This window comes from Oncorhynchus mykiss, chromosome 18 (assembly GCF_057628025.1).
Source record: "Oncorhynchus mykiss isolate SJ-2025 chromosome 18, ASM5762802v1, whole genome shotgun sequence".
In the NCBI taxonomy this organism is placed as follows: Eukaryota; Metazoa; Chordata; class Actinopteri; order Salmoniformes; family Salmonidae; genus Oncorhynchus; species Oncorhynchus mykiss.
The window spans coordinates 40825153-40840300 of record NC_143039.1 but is presented as its reverse complement, the minus strand read 5'-3'; the positions used below and the strand labels follow the sequence as shown (position 1 = coordinate 40840300).

The following is a 15148-nucleotide window of genomic DNA, read 5'->3' as shown; positions in this document are numbered from 1 at the left end:
TGGCCCTAGACTCCTGACGTTTCTGTTCACCGAGATGTAACGCCAAAGCAAGGGGGTGGCGAAAGCCAGGCGGGCGCTCACACTACCGAAACAGAGCAATCATTCTGAGATGATACCTACGATGAGGTCACTGTTCCGTCTGTTATTGCAAGATGGATAGATTCTGCTGGTCATGGAACAACAACTGCATCCAAGTGCATGTGGGTAGGCAGACTATACAGAGAGAGAGCGGGAGAAAGAACTGACTGAGAACAGCAATTGTGAGCTGTTTTAATGCCCGTTAAAAGTGGTAGCCTGAGTGCAGCAATTGTGCGTAGTCCGAGGGAGAGGATGTAAAAAATATATATATTTTTAAGCCTTATGATTTATTGGCAGAATACTACCCTACAGGTTTTGCAAGCGATACGTTTTATACCATTCCGCTAGCTCAAACATCCCCCCTGCATACACAGCCTCACACAGAGACCTCAAAAAAAAAAAAAAGCCTAAGGCTTTATCTCCCACTCCCCAGGATGCTGGCCTCCTTCAGGAAGACATCGATATTTAAGGCCACTGGGGTCTTAGCGGTAAGCAATTAATCACATTAACAAATACTCCAGCGCGCTGTCGCCCTTTATCACAGTGATGCTGCATTGCCTCTGGGCTGCTGACAGGAAGAGGCCCTTGTTAGGCAGCCTCGTTGCACACTTTCAGAACCACACCGTTAGGTATACCTATGTATAATTCATTTGGGCTGAAAAAAAGGGAAAGTCAGCAATTGCCAATTCCGAGTAACTCAACCACATTCCTCTTCCCAGCTGAGCATAGCTTTGTCCATCCTCGTGAAATGAGGGCTGTTTGTATAGGAGGGCCTAGCGCTTTGCTGCAGACGGCAACGACTCTGCAAAACCCGCTCGAACACTATTCACAATCATAATTCAAAAATAAGAAAATGTCCATCTCAATGCAACCAATTGAAATAAACAAACAGGAATGCAGGTGCTTTATAGTCTTAGGTTTATTTCTACAGTGCGAGTATATAAACACACACACACACACCTTAGGCGGTAAACAGTATACCGACGTATTTGGAAATAGCCACGGGATGGTTTTTCAATACTGTCAATACAGTTGAAACTATATGAAAATGTTTAGATTTAAGTAAATACCTGAAGTCAATTTGTACAATACGTTAGGAGAGAAAGCAGATTGCGTCCACATCACCTGGCACATTAAGAAACTTACCGTAGGGCCTCCCGAGTGGCACAGTGGTCTAAAGCACTACAGCCTGGAGTTCGATGTCATTACCGGCCAATTGGCCCAGCGTTGTCCGGGTTAGGGGGGCTTTACTTGGCTCATCACTCTCTAGCAACACCTTGTGGTGGGACGGGCACCTGCAGGCTGACTTCAGTTGTACAGTGTTTCCTCTGACATATTGGAACAGTTGGCTTCCGGATTAAGCGAGCAGGTGCAAAGAAGCACGGTTTGGCGGGTCATTTTTCAGAGGACGCATGATGCACGACTGGCGGCCACAAGAAAATGTGTGTACAATGAAAAAGCAAGACATTTTGGGGAGGAAATTATGCATGGCCATCATATTTCTAATGTTTATCATAGAAAGAATGTAGCCAGCTACATTTCCTAATGTTTTGCTTACAACAGTAAGCTGGTGTGCACATGCTCTGAAGGCACGGCTATGGATGACGTCTAGGCTGGCAGCTGTGTGAGGGTTAACACGTTTGAATGACTTACATAAGTCCTCGGTGGAGTGTGTGTAGCCCACGTTGTCGTCGGGGGCTCTCCTTGGCAGCTCATGGTCATTGTGCTCGAATCATGAGAAAATAGGTATTTTTCCCTGCCACATATGCCTTGCTCCTGCACTTTGTCCCTATAATTGTGTTTCGCCATCTTGATCGATCTGCGTAGGTCGTATTTGTACTGTTTAACCAACCTATTGTCCCCGGCAGCCTTGCCCTGTTTATAAGCAGCATCACTCGCTTTAAGTTTTCCTACAAGGCTGCCATCAACCCACGGTTTTTGGGCCAGGAACATTTTGAAAAGAATAACGGTATCACATCGTTTTTTTTGACTGAGTCACCATAATCATTGATGTCATCTCCAGAGGCAACCCATAACATATTCCAGTCCACGTGATCAAAACAGTCTTAGAGCGTGAATTCTGATTGGTCGGACCAATGCTGTACAGACCTGACCAACTGACTTTTACTCTACCCCCATGACAATCATCACTGCTGCAGTTAATACGGATATTTGCAGCATTCTCCTCTCCGTTCTCAGCCCATCTGCTCTTACCCAATCTTCTCAGAGCAGGCAGGCCTCTTGCCCGAGTGACTCCAGACTCCACAGACACAGCATGTACACATACTGCTCCAGAGCGATTACCATTCTTCCTTCAGACAAGCATGAGTCAAAACTTTGTTCATTTGTAAAGTCTCTCACATTTGCTTGTAAATGTCCAAACTCACCAAAAATTACATTTCGGTAGCTCCTACCTATATACAGCATGTATAACTTTGAGCTGGATTTCATGTCTTTGCAATTAGTTTATTTTTGTTTGTACATTTAGCTAGCCAACACAGTAAATAGACAGGTGACTTATGTAGAATAGTTGACAGTATGGGAAGGCTTAGGCTACAGTATTGCTGTGCGATATGAGCGCGGCATCATTGCCTATTTAATCTCAGAGCCTATACCAGGACATAGAAATCAAATCTATTGTTAAACTAAATATTGAACAACAATGTATTTTGTATGCCGTGGCCTAATGCTAATAGTTCTGAATTATACAGCAAAAAAGGACATTGTCACCATAAAAGGCGAATGATGGGCGCTCAGGCGCAGTTATAATTCTGGTTCACACACAGTTTTATCAGAGGTCTGATTTATAACAGAGAAGCGTGCATATGTATGGTATGCCCCGAGTTTATAAAATCAGTCTTTTCAGAAATGGCGCACACAGATATTTAGTGTAACATTTCCACAACGGTTATAAAAAGAGGCCCCTCGGCTCTAAGCTCCTTCCTGCCAGCTCCTACGCGTGCTGTAGGTGCCCAGGGTAGGAACAGCACGCGGCGGCCATATCGCCTCCACCACTGCCTCTGCACCCTGGGGATGGGTACGCGGGAAATTGAATTTAATCGTGAGCTTAACATCAACAACCTTGATTGAAAACAACAGGAGAATAAAGTGGTGCGAGTGATCGTTCCCCCTGTATTGGGTGTGATACGAATTCTGTTACGCCTGGGACTGGAGAGCGGAGTCTAACTGACGCCAGAACACAATCAGCGTCTTTGGTATTGAAAATGTGCTTCAAGAAAATGCACAATGATTGGTCTCATCTCACAGGTCTCCTCAACACTTGGCTAATTAGCAGGAGCCTTCATCATACAGCTGCCTTTCCTCATCTGCAGGAGCCCAACAAAGGTTCCTTTTTACATGTCAATTCAATGATCCTCAGGATGGATCTGTGATTCTAATCGATGAGTCACTTCCAAGAGGGTGGGTAGAGTGATCCAATGCGAGAACACTAACGAGATAAAGATTTTCAACATGTGCACTCACTATCCAGAGTACATTTAACATGCTGCTTTTGTTTGTTTTAAGAATCACAAAACATTCCATCTCCTTGGTTAATTACCCATTTGAGGTACTTGCAATTCTGGCCTAGGCCTGCATTTGATGACATAGGTTAAATACAATTGGAACTATGGAGCCAAAGCACTGGTAAGCCCAATTCATTGCGGGAGATTGGATCAAATCAAGCCTTGTGCCCTGTGCTGTGTGAGCCGAGCAATGCATTATAGGGACTCTGTTTTGTTTTACAAAGTTTGCCACCCACTGCAGGTAATTGGACACCACACTGCACTGAATATTTCATTAGCTGTTGGACAGATGGCTGCGACAGATGCTGCAGGGAATAAACTTAGGTTTTGGGATACTCCTCAGCCAAGCCGCTGTTGGAGATATCTATGAGAATTGGAACTTTTCCACATCCTGCTTCAGAGTAAGTGAGTGAGTTGCACCTTCCTTGTTTCAAGTAATCTGCCTTGATATATGTTCACGGTACATGTGCGGTAGACCAGGGATAACTGGAGGACAGACAGTCCCAGTTCCCTACATGTGCGGTAGACCAGGGATAACTGGAGGACAGACAGTCCCAGTTCCCTACATGTGCGGTAGACCAGGGATAACTGGAGGACAGACAGTCCCAGTTCCCTACATGTGCGGTAGACCAGGGATAACTGGAGGACAGACAGTCCCAGTTCCCTACATGTGCGGTAGACCAGGGATAACTGGAGGACAGACAGTCCCAGTTCCCTACATGTGCGGTAGACCAGGGATAACTGGAGGACAGACAGTCCCAGTTCCCTACATGTGCACTGTCTGGATGGAATCCACTTTCTTTTCAGTCAATAACCCAGACAGATGTTACCACAGACGTGTGGGAATCAACCCCTTTGAGTGATATTGAATGGCTCCATCAGCAGCTTGGCAAACATAGAACAAAGAGAGAGAAATTTGCCAGAGGGGATTTAGGGGGTCACTCCCCCCCCCCCAAAGAGGTGTGTAATCTATTGCTTGGATTTCAAGCTTGTGGAATGAATTTCAGTAAGCTCAATGACGTGTTTGCAATTCATTGTCAGTCAATGCAGCATCTTGATGAATGAGATGTGCTGTAATTGTTTAAAAGATCCAAGTGATGTTTTGGCAATGGTGAGCAATGCTAAAGTTAGACATGAGTTTCTACACAAAACCTTACACTGATTGACGTACTCTTGTGTTTGAAACAAGTAGCCTACAGACCCAATAAGGCAAATTGGCTATATTATTACTGTAATACTGTTCTCCAAAAGTCCAAGAGGTGGGGAGAATACAATCTTAGAGAGCAGTGTGAAATATAACAGGCTTGCTATGCCACTCACTGTTCAATCACAGACAAATGTTTGCATATTTCAATATTAGTTTTGGCATACTGCTGACAGAGCCAATCTCGCATTTTCAAATTGCCTGCTTGTTCAACATAATGGTTAGTTTCATATTGCTGGAGAGGAGGCTCAACCAAAAAGCAATAGTGGTATTATAGCATCTAGGAAACCAAGATTACCAACTCAGTCCTCAGATAACCATGATTTGTAAGTAAAACACTTGATTCATTTAATCACAAGCATTTGGAAGTTAACAGCGATTTAATCTAAAATTAAAAACAGACCAAGGCTCAAGACAAACTCAATGTCATGAAAGAGAATTGATTTGAGGAACGCTCTTTGAATATACTCCTAACAGCAGCAAGAGTTACAAATCATCTGCTGCATCAAATATGACACGCCTGGTTTTAATGCATCTGGGAGAGCTTGATAGATGGGTGAATGAGCTTCCCACAGTCCTCAGGTCACCTAGTACATCACACAGCTAGCAAACGATTTACCTTATAGAACGGCTGGGAAACCATGTGCCCACCCAAGGTAGTCCGTTAGGCAGCATAGGCCAAAATAATCAATGGCACCCTTTTCCCTATATAGTGCAATACTTTTGACCAGGTGTCATTTGGGACTCACACAGTGCAATTCTGCATTGAGTCTCCTTGTAATTTTGCTGAGGAGGTTCTCTGGTGTTCTACTTGAAGGTACTTCATACAGACAACACACTTAGGTCTGGACAAAGCTTGGTGCTTAGAACAGGAGAGGAATAATAGTAGTAGCTGTGAAAAGTGCAACATTAGCCCAGGATCTACCAATTATCCCTGCTCGTTAACATAGCACGCTAGCAAATACTCAGACTTCCAATCATTGCACTAACGACAGTTAGCATTGGCTAGTAAAACTTCCTTCTAACTGGACACAGACATGAAAATGGTATCCACAAGTTCATCTGCCTCTGGGGATGTAGATGAAGGGCCTCATTGCCAAAATACCAAAGTTTCCCTTTAAAATGAGCGCACACCAACACTGCCTAGGCAGATTAAAATGCACTTTATTGATGATAATGCACTAATTCAGATGTTTAACTGCAGTTTAACTGCACCTTGTGTAATCATGTACACTACTAGCCAATACTTGTGTCAGTCCAGTAACAACAGTTGAGTATTGGCTAGTAGTCTACATAGTCTACAATAAAAGCACATCAGCAGTGCTGTTTGAATGGGACACCGATTTGATAACAACCCCAAGAATGAATGGCAGTGCAGCCAGCCGGCCAGTACAGTGTGAACCATTTTGACAGATAAACAATAGCAGAATGTGTACAGTGTGAAGGAATAGCCAAGAACAAATCGAGGGGAGACACGGCCCCTGGCTTCCGGGTTTCAATCCTGCCGTCATAAGAAATGCCACATCAACTTGATTTGTATTATAAATTGGCAGTGTCCAACTACATTCAAGCTGTCCAGTGGCCACATTAATGTTAGGAGGACAATACCATTGTGTAGAGCAGTACTTACATACCTATTCTATAGTATTAATCATTTCCACAACCTTGGATGTTTTGGGAATTATAAATTATACTCTAAAACCTGAGATGCAGAACCTAGTTGACCATGTCCTACCCAAAGTGAAGTGGCACTGACTGTCCTCTTGGAGACACGATAACACTGACTTTGGCTAGGATACTTAACTTGAATGAGTGAGTGAATCGATGAATGAATGACTAGAACAAGGCTCTCCAACCCCAGTTGTAACTAACCTTATTCAATTTATCAACCAGCTAGTTATTAGAATAAGGTGTGCTAGATTAGATTCGGAGTGAACCTTCAGCGCGGCAGCTCTCCGGGACCAGGGTTGGAGAGCCCATCAACTAGAACAACAAAGATCTAGGCCTATTCCTCACGAGGAAATGTCAAGGGTGTTCTGACTTCGGGGCATTACTTGCCTAGCTAAAGTTACAGTAGTTAGCTAACAATCAGTCAGCCTATTTATAACACGGAGCATATCGTTGCTTTGCAGGTTGACCTGTGTTCGTTTTACAACGCTAGCCGGTTAGCTATTAGATTAGCGAGCTAAAGTTACTCATCATATTTGAAAAACCGTCCGGTAAAAGTTTTGCAACCGGTGAAGTTGTGCATGATACAGTAGTTGACTAGGGAAACTGCATTGTGCGGCCAGGGAGACAAATCGCCAGACATTACAGTGCAGTCAATAAAGCGAGGCATCAACCCATCTAGAACAGCAGCAAGCATGAGTCGCTCGTGGCTAGCGAGCCTATTTACTACAACACAATCAAATGCAGTTGTTGGCTAGCTAGCTAATACTGGAAATGAGTTAACTACTTACCATGGATCAAACTCGTGGATGATGCTCTCGAACCGGATCACTGCAAAAAGTCTTGAGCTGAAGCCTGCCAACCAGGCCAGAAAAAGAATGGTAAAGGAGAGTAAGGACTGCCACCCTGCCGGCTGTGCCAGTCCGCCAGAGAGGCCTCCTTTGCCCCCCCCTCCACACGCGGCGTTAGGTCGGCTGTTACCATGCAGCGAGCCCCCGGCATTCAAGGACGCTTTGTGCTTGCTGTCAGTAGCCGTGTGGTGCTCCGCCATATTCTGCGTGGTTTGAAAGAGCACGCTTCCCTATCTCCCTTTACTCCGGTTCCGCTCCCTATATTTTTGACGTGGTTTTCTCTCCTTACCTTCGCTGTAAATCCACCGGCTTTTTATTCACATTTGTCAGTGACAACCACCATTACCTACAGCACGCTCTCGCCAAAAGTCGGTCTGACTGACTGGTGAGGGGAGGAAATGGGCGAAACAACAGGAACCACCGATAGCCTCTCACAGAACGACAGGTACAACAGGAGCCAAAGACTGCTGAGCCGTTGGACATTAAGAAACCAATCCCGCGCAAGTACTACGATGACAGACCGATGTATCTACCAATGGAATGTCAGAACCGACATAAGCATGTTGAAACCCTGGAGGTGTATTTATTATAGGGCCTACAATATAATTGTTATATCCGCTTAAAAATTAGTAATTATGGTTACTGTGTGGATTTGATCATGATTCAAATGTTGGCCAAGCTGCCCATAAAGTGGTTGCATGATACATGTCTCTGACTCTGAGAATGGAATGGGTGGGTTGTCTTGTCTTGTCGACAGGAGAGAGACTGTGAGATTGTGAAGATGAATAACTTTAATGTGAAGTGATATTTATATTGCCCTTGGAGGTTCTCTGCTGAGGCATGGTTATTAATAAAGATGTATGTGTTCTCCTCACTATTTGTCCCCCAGCAAAGACAAAAGTACACCATAAATCATTGTGTAACCTAGGTATAGTTCTCTGGATAGTACAGTTTGCATCTTTTATTCTATGCTTTTTAGATATGTAGGCATCAACAGAGGAAATGGGTGAGTTTTTTTAATTGACTGTGATACAATTGATTGGAGATCAATAGATTGAATGATTGGTTGATTGAAATGCTAAAATATTGGATTCTGCCACAAATATATTTGTGTGTGCAATATCAAACACATTCATCACAATATGTTCCATGAGACAAGAAAGACTCATGGGTAGTTTACATCCCTGGAGGGAAAACTAATGTGGGTATTATAACAGTACTTATTACTACAATGCACACCACTTTGTATTCAACGGACATAAATACAAGTAAAAAAGGTATTCTTGACACGTTGCTGGAATACAGCATCTGTTGCATACTTGGCTGTTATATCTATATTAGGTACATCATTCAAGCCAACCTACACAGTCCTTGCCCTTGACAATTTATCTTCACTTCATTTTACCCTGAAAAAGAATGAAGTAGCTTTTCCATGAAAAATAGGGTAATTGAATATACATTTTAAAAAAGTGATCTTGGGAAACATTGAATATGAATAGATGTTATGAAGAATGTATTATGAAATAGATAGCCATTCTAAAAATGGTTTTATTCAACTCACTTCCCGACAATGCGACATCTGTGCTGCCTCAGTGTGGCGTGACACATCAGTACCATAAACACAGAGAAGGCTATCAACTTTCACAGTCAATGTGCAGATGTACAGTTACCATTGGGTCACATAGAAAATGGGAAGAATATTCATAGTGGAACATTGGTGGGTAATTGAAGCTTGGGCCAGCTTAACGGTGGGCCTGGATAGAGAGATGACGGAGACAGAGATAAGAGCGGGATAAAGAGAAGCAGATGAAGGATGAAAGAAAGAGTGATGGTGTGATGCCTTGCAGGTAAACCAGAATCAGATTAGGTCCATAATACAGACAAACCACTGCATATGTGTGCTATTGCTGCAACTCAGAGCCAAGGGGAGGAATTCAGCCAGAGACAATGTCTCTCATTCATCACGAATGCCTGCATATTCCACAACAGGCACATTACCCTCCAAAAAATCCTGAAAGTGTGACCTTTGAATCAATGGAAAACAACGCCGTGAAGATAGTTTCAATGGCATCCATTGTCACAGCCCAGAGCTGCTTTGGATGCAGATGCTGGCTGGGCATGGCAGATTCACTTGCTTCTGTCTCCTGAGAAAGAGCCTTGAGTGTCTGTTTGTTCCTCTCTGTCTTTCATGGCTCCTTGTTTACTGGCTTTCATGAGTTCTTTAAAGAGGCATGCCGCGAGACAGAGATAGTCTGCAGGTGCTTACTCAGCCAAGGCCTAGCATACAAAGAATCAAGATGGCGGGTTGGGGACTTCAAATCTAGTAAACAATCTGAGGTTCATAACTTATTTGTTATGGCTCACAAGTGTGCAAAAATAGGTATAAAAAGGGGGGAAAAAGGTCCCCTTTTGCCTAGGCTCATAAGCAAAGTACAAAAATTCACAGTCATCGGTAGTGAGCAACATCAGGTTGAAAATTGTCATAATCCTCCATTTGTCTGTTGGGTCATCAGGAATAAGCGGTGTCTGCGCTGAGGTTGAGAAGGTAAAGAGGCCTGCTCGTGGTACCACAATACCATCCAAATGGATGGGTCTTTGAAACCGACATGGTCTGTCCCATTCCATACGTCGGCTGTCCCATTCCATACGTCGGCTCAAGCAATTTGTCGGGGTTTCACACAGTAGGCCTCCAATCATCTCAAACCACTCACAATTGCGCTTCTTCTTGTTATGTAAGCTGGGGTCAAGTCGCGGACGACCTTCCTCAATGCCGCAGTTATGAGAAACACGTATTTTGCAATGTGCTTTTTAATGATGCATCCAATTTCATGCAGAGAAGTGTCTGAATTGTAGTGCAGAGCTTAATCTGGTGGCACAGTCTGTTATACAAGATGGAAATCAAGAGGAATCAGAAAAGCAAGCACATCAAGTTCCAGCATTAACCACTTGCCTTACCTTAACACATCTGCATTATAATGAAAGCTCAAAAAGAAGCTACAGAAAGGCCAAGGCTAGCAACTTACCAAATGATAATATCAAAATGGTAATAACTTGACGAACATCAATTGCATGTAAAAACACAGAGACAGGATGTTTTGTTTCCATTGCTTTTCAACAGCCGGTCATCTTGTTTATTACTTTCAGTCTTTTTAATTAACAGATTGTTTTTCAAGCACTACAATGTTGCAAACAGAGTTAGAAATCATTTAAATGTTTTTTTTTGTGTGAAAGCAGGGACTTTTAACAATATAATAGCTAAACAGCATGCGGTACTCAGGAACATGCATGCATTGACTCTGAGCTCTACCTATTCTAACAGTGCTACAACCTCAAACAGCACAGCATATGCAGCTGTGCATCACAATCACAAGTGGATATCTATGTATTCTGCATGTATGTATTCTATCTATATCTATGTATTCTGACCAAGGACACCATATTTTGTCAAGCAAACAAAATAAGACCTGAAAGCCTATAGTACTCTACAAGTTAACAATGCATAATATAGAGACTTTGATGTGCCCTTTTCAACATGTTCACATAGTCCTGTATTACAAAGGTAGCAATAAGTTACAAATAAATAAAAGGGTTATTAAAGGCACCTGCATAATTGCTCTATTAAACCTGCCCAAATTAAAACATGTTTCTATGGCAACATAATATTAATCCAATTTCACCAAAGCGTTGTTCATTTCCTTTTAACACAGACAGCTTCTGGTTATGCAAATTGGTGTTGAAGGGGGCAGGAAGCCAAATGAGCTCTGGTGTTAATATGTGGGTATCAACTGTCTTAACCCTGGCAAGGGGTGAAATTTGCTCTGAAACTGTGTATGCCTGAGAGTGTGTCACATTGACTATAGTCTCACTTGGACAGATTTACAGCACTGTAAGTAGTAGAAGGCAGACAATGTGAGACTATGGACTCTGGCTTGCGCAACATGCCAAAATAGTCTTGCAATATATCAATCATCCAAGAAAAAAAGGTAATGTTAGTTAGGAGTACTTTACACTCTTGGGAAAAAAAGGTAGTAGAATGGTAGAACCCATTGGTTTCAGATATAACCCTTTGGGTTCCACGTAGAACCCTTTGTGGAAAGGATTTCACCCGAAACCAAAACTAGTTGTTCAAAGGGCTCTCCTATGAGGACAGCCGAATAACACTTTCCTGTTCTAGACAGCACCTCTTTTTAAGAGCGTAGGAAGATGCCTCTGGAATGCCCTACCGGACCACCTGAAGTCACCACGGACTCTGGGCTCCTTTAAAAGGAGCCTAAATATCTTTCTCTTTGTGAAGGCTTTCTGTTGATAGCTGTGCTCCTTGGTGTCCTTGTCCCTTGAAGCGTTTATTTTGTGGACTTAGAAATGATTCTGTATAATGAGAAGCACTTTACAAATGCAATAAATTATTACGGGACATTACAATTAAAAAACAAAGCTTGTCAGCTCTTTTCAGACCTCAAAAGGTCTGGTGCGATTTGTCCACATCCCAGGCAATCTATTGTGTAGATCCAGTTGTATGCCACATACAGTGGGGCAAAAAAGTATTTAGTCAGTCACCAATTGTGCAAGTTTTCCCACTTAAAAAGATGAGAGAGGCCTGTCATTTTCATTATAGGTACACTTCAACTATGACAGACAAAATGAGAAAAAAAATCCAGAAAATCACATTGTAGGATTTTAAATTAATTTATTTGCAAATTATGGTGGAAAATAAGTATTTGGTCAATAACAAAAGTTTATCTCAATACTTTGTTATATACCCTTTGTTGGCAATGACAGAGGTCAAATGTTTTCTGTAAGTCTTCACAAGTTTTTCACACACTGTTGCTGGTATTCCTCCATGCAGATCTCCTCTAGAGCAGTGATGTTTTGGGGCTGTTGCTGGGCAACACGGACTTTCAACTCCCTCCAAAGATTTTCTATGGGGTTGAGATCTGGAGACTGGCTAGGCCACTCCAGGACCTTGAAATGCTTCTTACGAAGCCACTCCTTCGCTGCCCGTGCGGTGTGTTTGGGATCATTGTCATGCTGAAAGACCCAGCCACGTTTCATCTTCAATGCCCTTGCTGATGGAAGGAGGTTTTCACTCAAAATCTCATGATACATGGCCCCATTCATTCTTTCCTTTACACGGATCAGTCATCCTGGTCCCTTTGCAGAAAAAAAGCCCCAAAGCATGATGTTTCCACCCCCATGCTTCACAGTAGGTATATGGTGTTCTTTGGATGCAACTCAGCATTCTTTGTCCTCCAAACACGACGAGTTGAGTTTTTACCAAAAAGTTATATTTTGGTTTCATCTGACCTAATGACATTCTCCCAATCTTCTTCTGGATCATCCAAATGCTCTCTAGCAAACTTCAGACGGACCTGGACATGTACTGGCTTAAGCAGGGGGACACGTCTGGCACTGCAGGATTTGAGTCCCTGGCGGCGTAGTGTGTTACTGATGGTAGGCTTTGTTACTTTGGTCCCAGCTCACTGCAGGTCATTCACTAGGTCCCCCCGTGTGGTTCTGGGATTTTTGCTCACCGTTCTTGTGATCATTTTGACCCCACAGGGTGAGATCTTGCGTGGAGCCCCAGATCGAGGGAGATTATCAGTGGTCTTGTATGTCTTCCATTTGCTAATAATTGCTCCCACAGTTGATTTCTTCAAACCAAGCTGCTTACCAATTGCAGATTCAGTCTTCCCAGCCTGGTGCAGGTCTACAATTTTGTTTCTGGTGTCCTTTGACAGCTCTTTGGTCTTGGCCATCGTGGAGTTTGGAGTGTGACTGTTTGAGGTTGTGGACAGGTGTCTTTTATACTGATAACAAGTTCAAACAGGTGCCATTAATACAGGTAATGTGTGGAGGACAGAGGAGCCTCTTAAAGAAGAAGTTAAAGGTCTGTGAGAGCCAGACATATTGCTTGTTTGTAGGTAACCAAATACTTATTTATCACCATAATTTGCAAATAAATTCATTAAAAATTCTACAATGTGATTTTCTGGATTTTTTTTTCTCATTTTTCTTTCTGTCTGTCATAGTTGAGGTGTACCTATGATGAAAATGACAGAGGCCTCTCATCTGTTTAAGTGGGAGAACTTGCACAATTGGTGGCTGACTAAATACCTTTTTGCCTCACTGTACCCAAATTAATTAAAACGGTAAGCACCGTATAATTTCCAGATCTTAGACGATCTTATCTTTTCAATTTGTGGTGTTGAGGTATACAGATGGATCTGCACAATAGATGCAACCTTTCCAGTCCGATTGAGATACTTAACTGTAAAAACTTGGAGAAAGTTCTGGCTCAGAGAGAACAAACAGCTCATCATGCACATACTCACATCTACCTGAGAATAACGAAGGCATCAGTTGTTTAGCAGTATATGTCAGCCCCTGAAGGGGATGCTGTGTTTTTACCTCCTAAAAGCATGGCTGCCTCTTCAACAAGCTCCCTGGCTTCGTTATAGATGAGAACTGCTCCTAGCTGCTCCCCATGATGCCTCTTGAGGTTGATAGCCTGCCATTCAAGAATGAGAAATGTTACACGTGAAAAACAGTTGAACTTGGCCTAACATCATCCCACAGACAAAAAATATGATTCAGATGTTGAAAACAAGTGTGCCTCACAATTTCCAAGCTGCCTCGGCTGACGAATAGCTTCACTCTGAGATTCTTGAGCAGCCAAAGCATGCCATTTAATTTGAAAAACAACTGATTTATGGGATGTTACTTGGGTGACACCCCCAAAAACTAGATGGCAATATTCTGGCAGCAGAATATTGATGACGAATTAATGATGACGAATTAACCAAACAGGTTCCATGTTGGCTTTAAAGGGGCAGTTGTCACGTTCTGACCTCTATTTCTGTTGTTTTGTATTTCTTTAGTATGGTCAGGGCGTGAGTTGGGTGGGCAGTCTATGTTTGTTTTTCTATGTTTTGGGGCATTGCTATGTTTTCGGCCTAGTATGGTTCTCAATCAGAGGCAGGTGTCATTAGTTGTCTCTGATTGAGAATCATACTTAGGTAGCCTGGGTTTCACTGTGTGTTTGTGGGTGATTGTTCCTGTCACTGTGTTTGGTGTCACAGGATAGGACTGTTTTGTGTTTTCACATTCCTTGTTTTTGTTAGTTTGTTCATGTGTAGCGATTTATTAAAACATGAATAACCACCACGCTGCGCTTTGGTCCGCTTCTCTTCCTCCTACAGACGAACGCCCTTACAGCAGTGCAGTTAAAAACTGGATTTTCCTGTTTTTTAAATGCTAATTCCACACCATGAGGTCAAGATCTTTACATTTTTTTGTGTAAGCGCTGTTTGAAACAATTGCTGGAACTTTAGCCTGTTCAGGTGGGATGGAACTTTTGGCCCACATCATGACATCACAATGTGATCTGTTTATAATAGACCACTGACTGTTCATTTGGGTCAGGGGGTGGGCTCTAAGACCATTCTATCAGTCAATCAGGACTGTGTATCCAAATATCTTCACATTTGTTTCCGAATCCCTGCACAATCAGACTGAGCATTTCAATGGCCAAATGAATGCAGATTGTATTTTCATTAAATAAACACACACAGTGATGTATTAGACATACCGTGATGATTTTTAAAAATACATTTGCAAAGACTGCATGGATTTAAGGTCAAATTTCGCCCTAAAGTCAACGTCAATGATACAGAAAAAGAAAGTGAATGAATGATAGTATTGTCAGCGAACATGTAACTGACCTCAGACATAGAATCAGTAGTATGTTACAAAGCTGATAGTTAGCAAGAGGTGAAAGCAAGGTTGTTAGTGAGAGTGTATTGACTGTAATGAAACAAAGAGAA

The 15148-nt window shown here is 42.6% G+C and overlaps 1 protein-coding gene across 2 annotated transcripts in view; it reads right to left on the bottom strand.

Annotated features, from left to right (window-relative positions):
- LOC110496034 (dolichyl-diphosphooligosaccharide--protein glycosyltransferase subunit STT3B) overlaps positions 1–8012 on the bottom strand; it is an 85477-nt gene extending 77465 nt beyond the window's left edge. For both annotated transcript variants that reach the window (XM_021571666.3, XM_021571665.3), the window contains exon 1: positions 7266–8012. In XM_021571666.3, coding sequence (XP_021427341.1) covers positions 7266–7525 — 260 coding nt within the window. In that variant the 5' untranslated portion in view covers positions 7526–8012. The remainder of the gene's footprint in view (positions 1–7265) is intronic.
- Positions 8013–15148: the final 7136 nt, after the last annotated feature.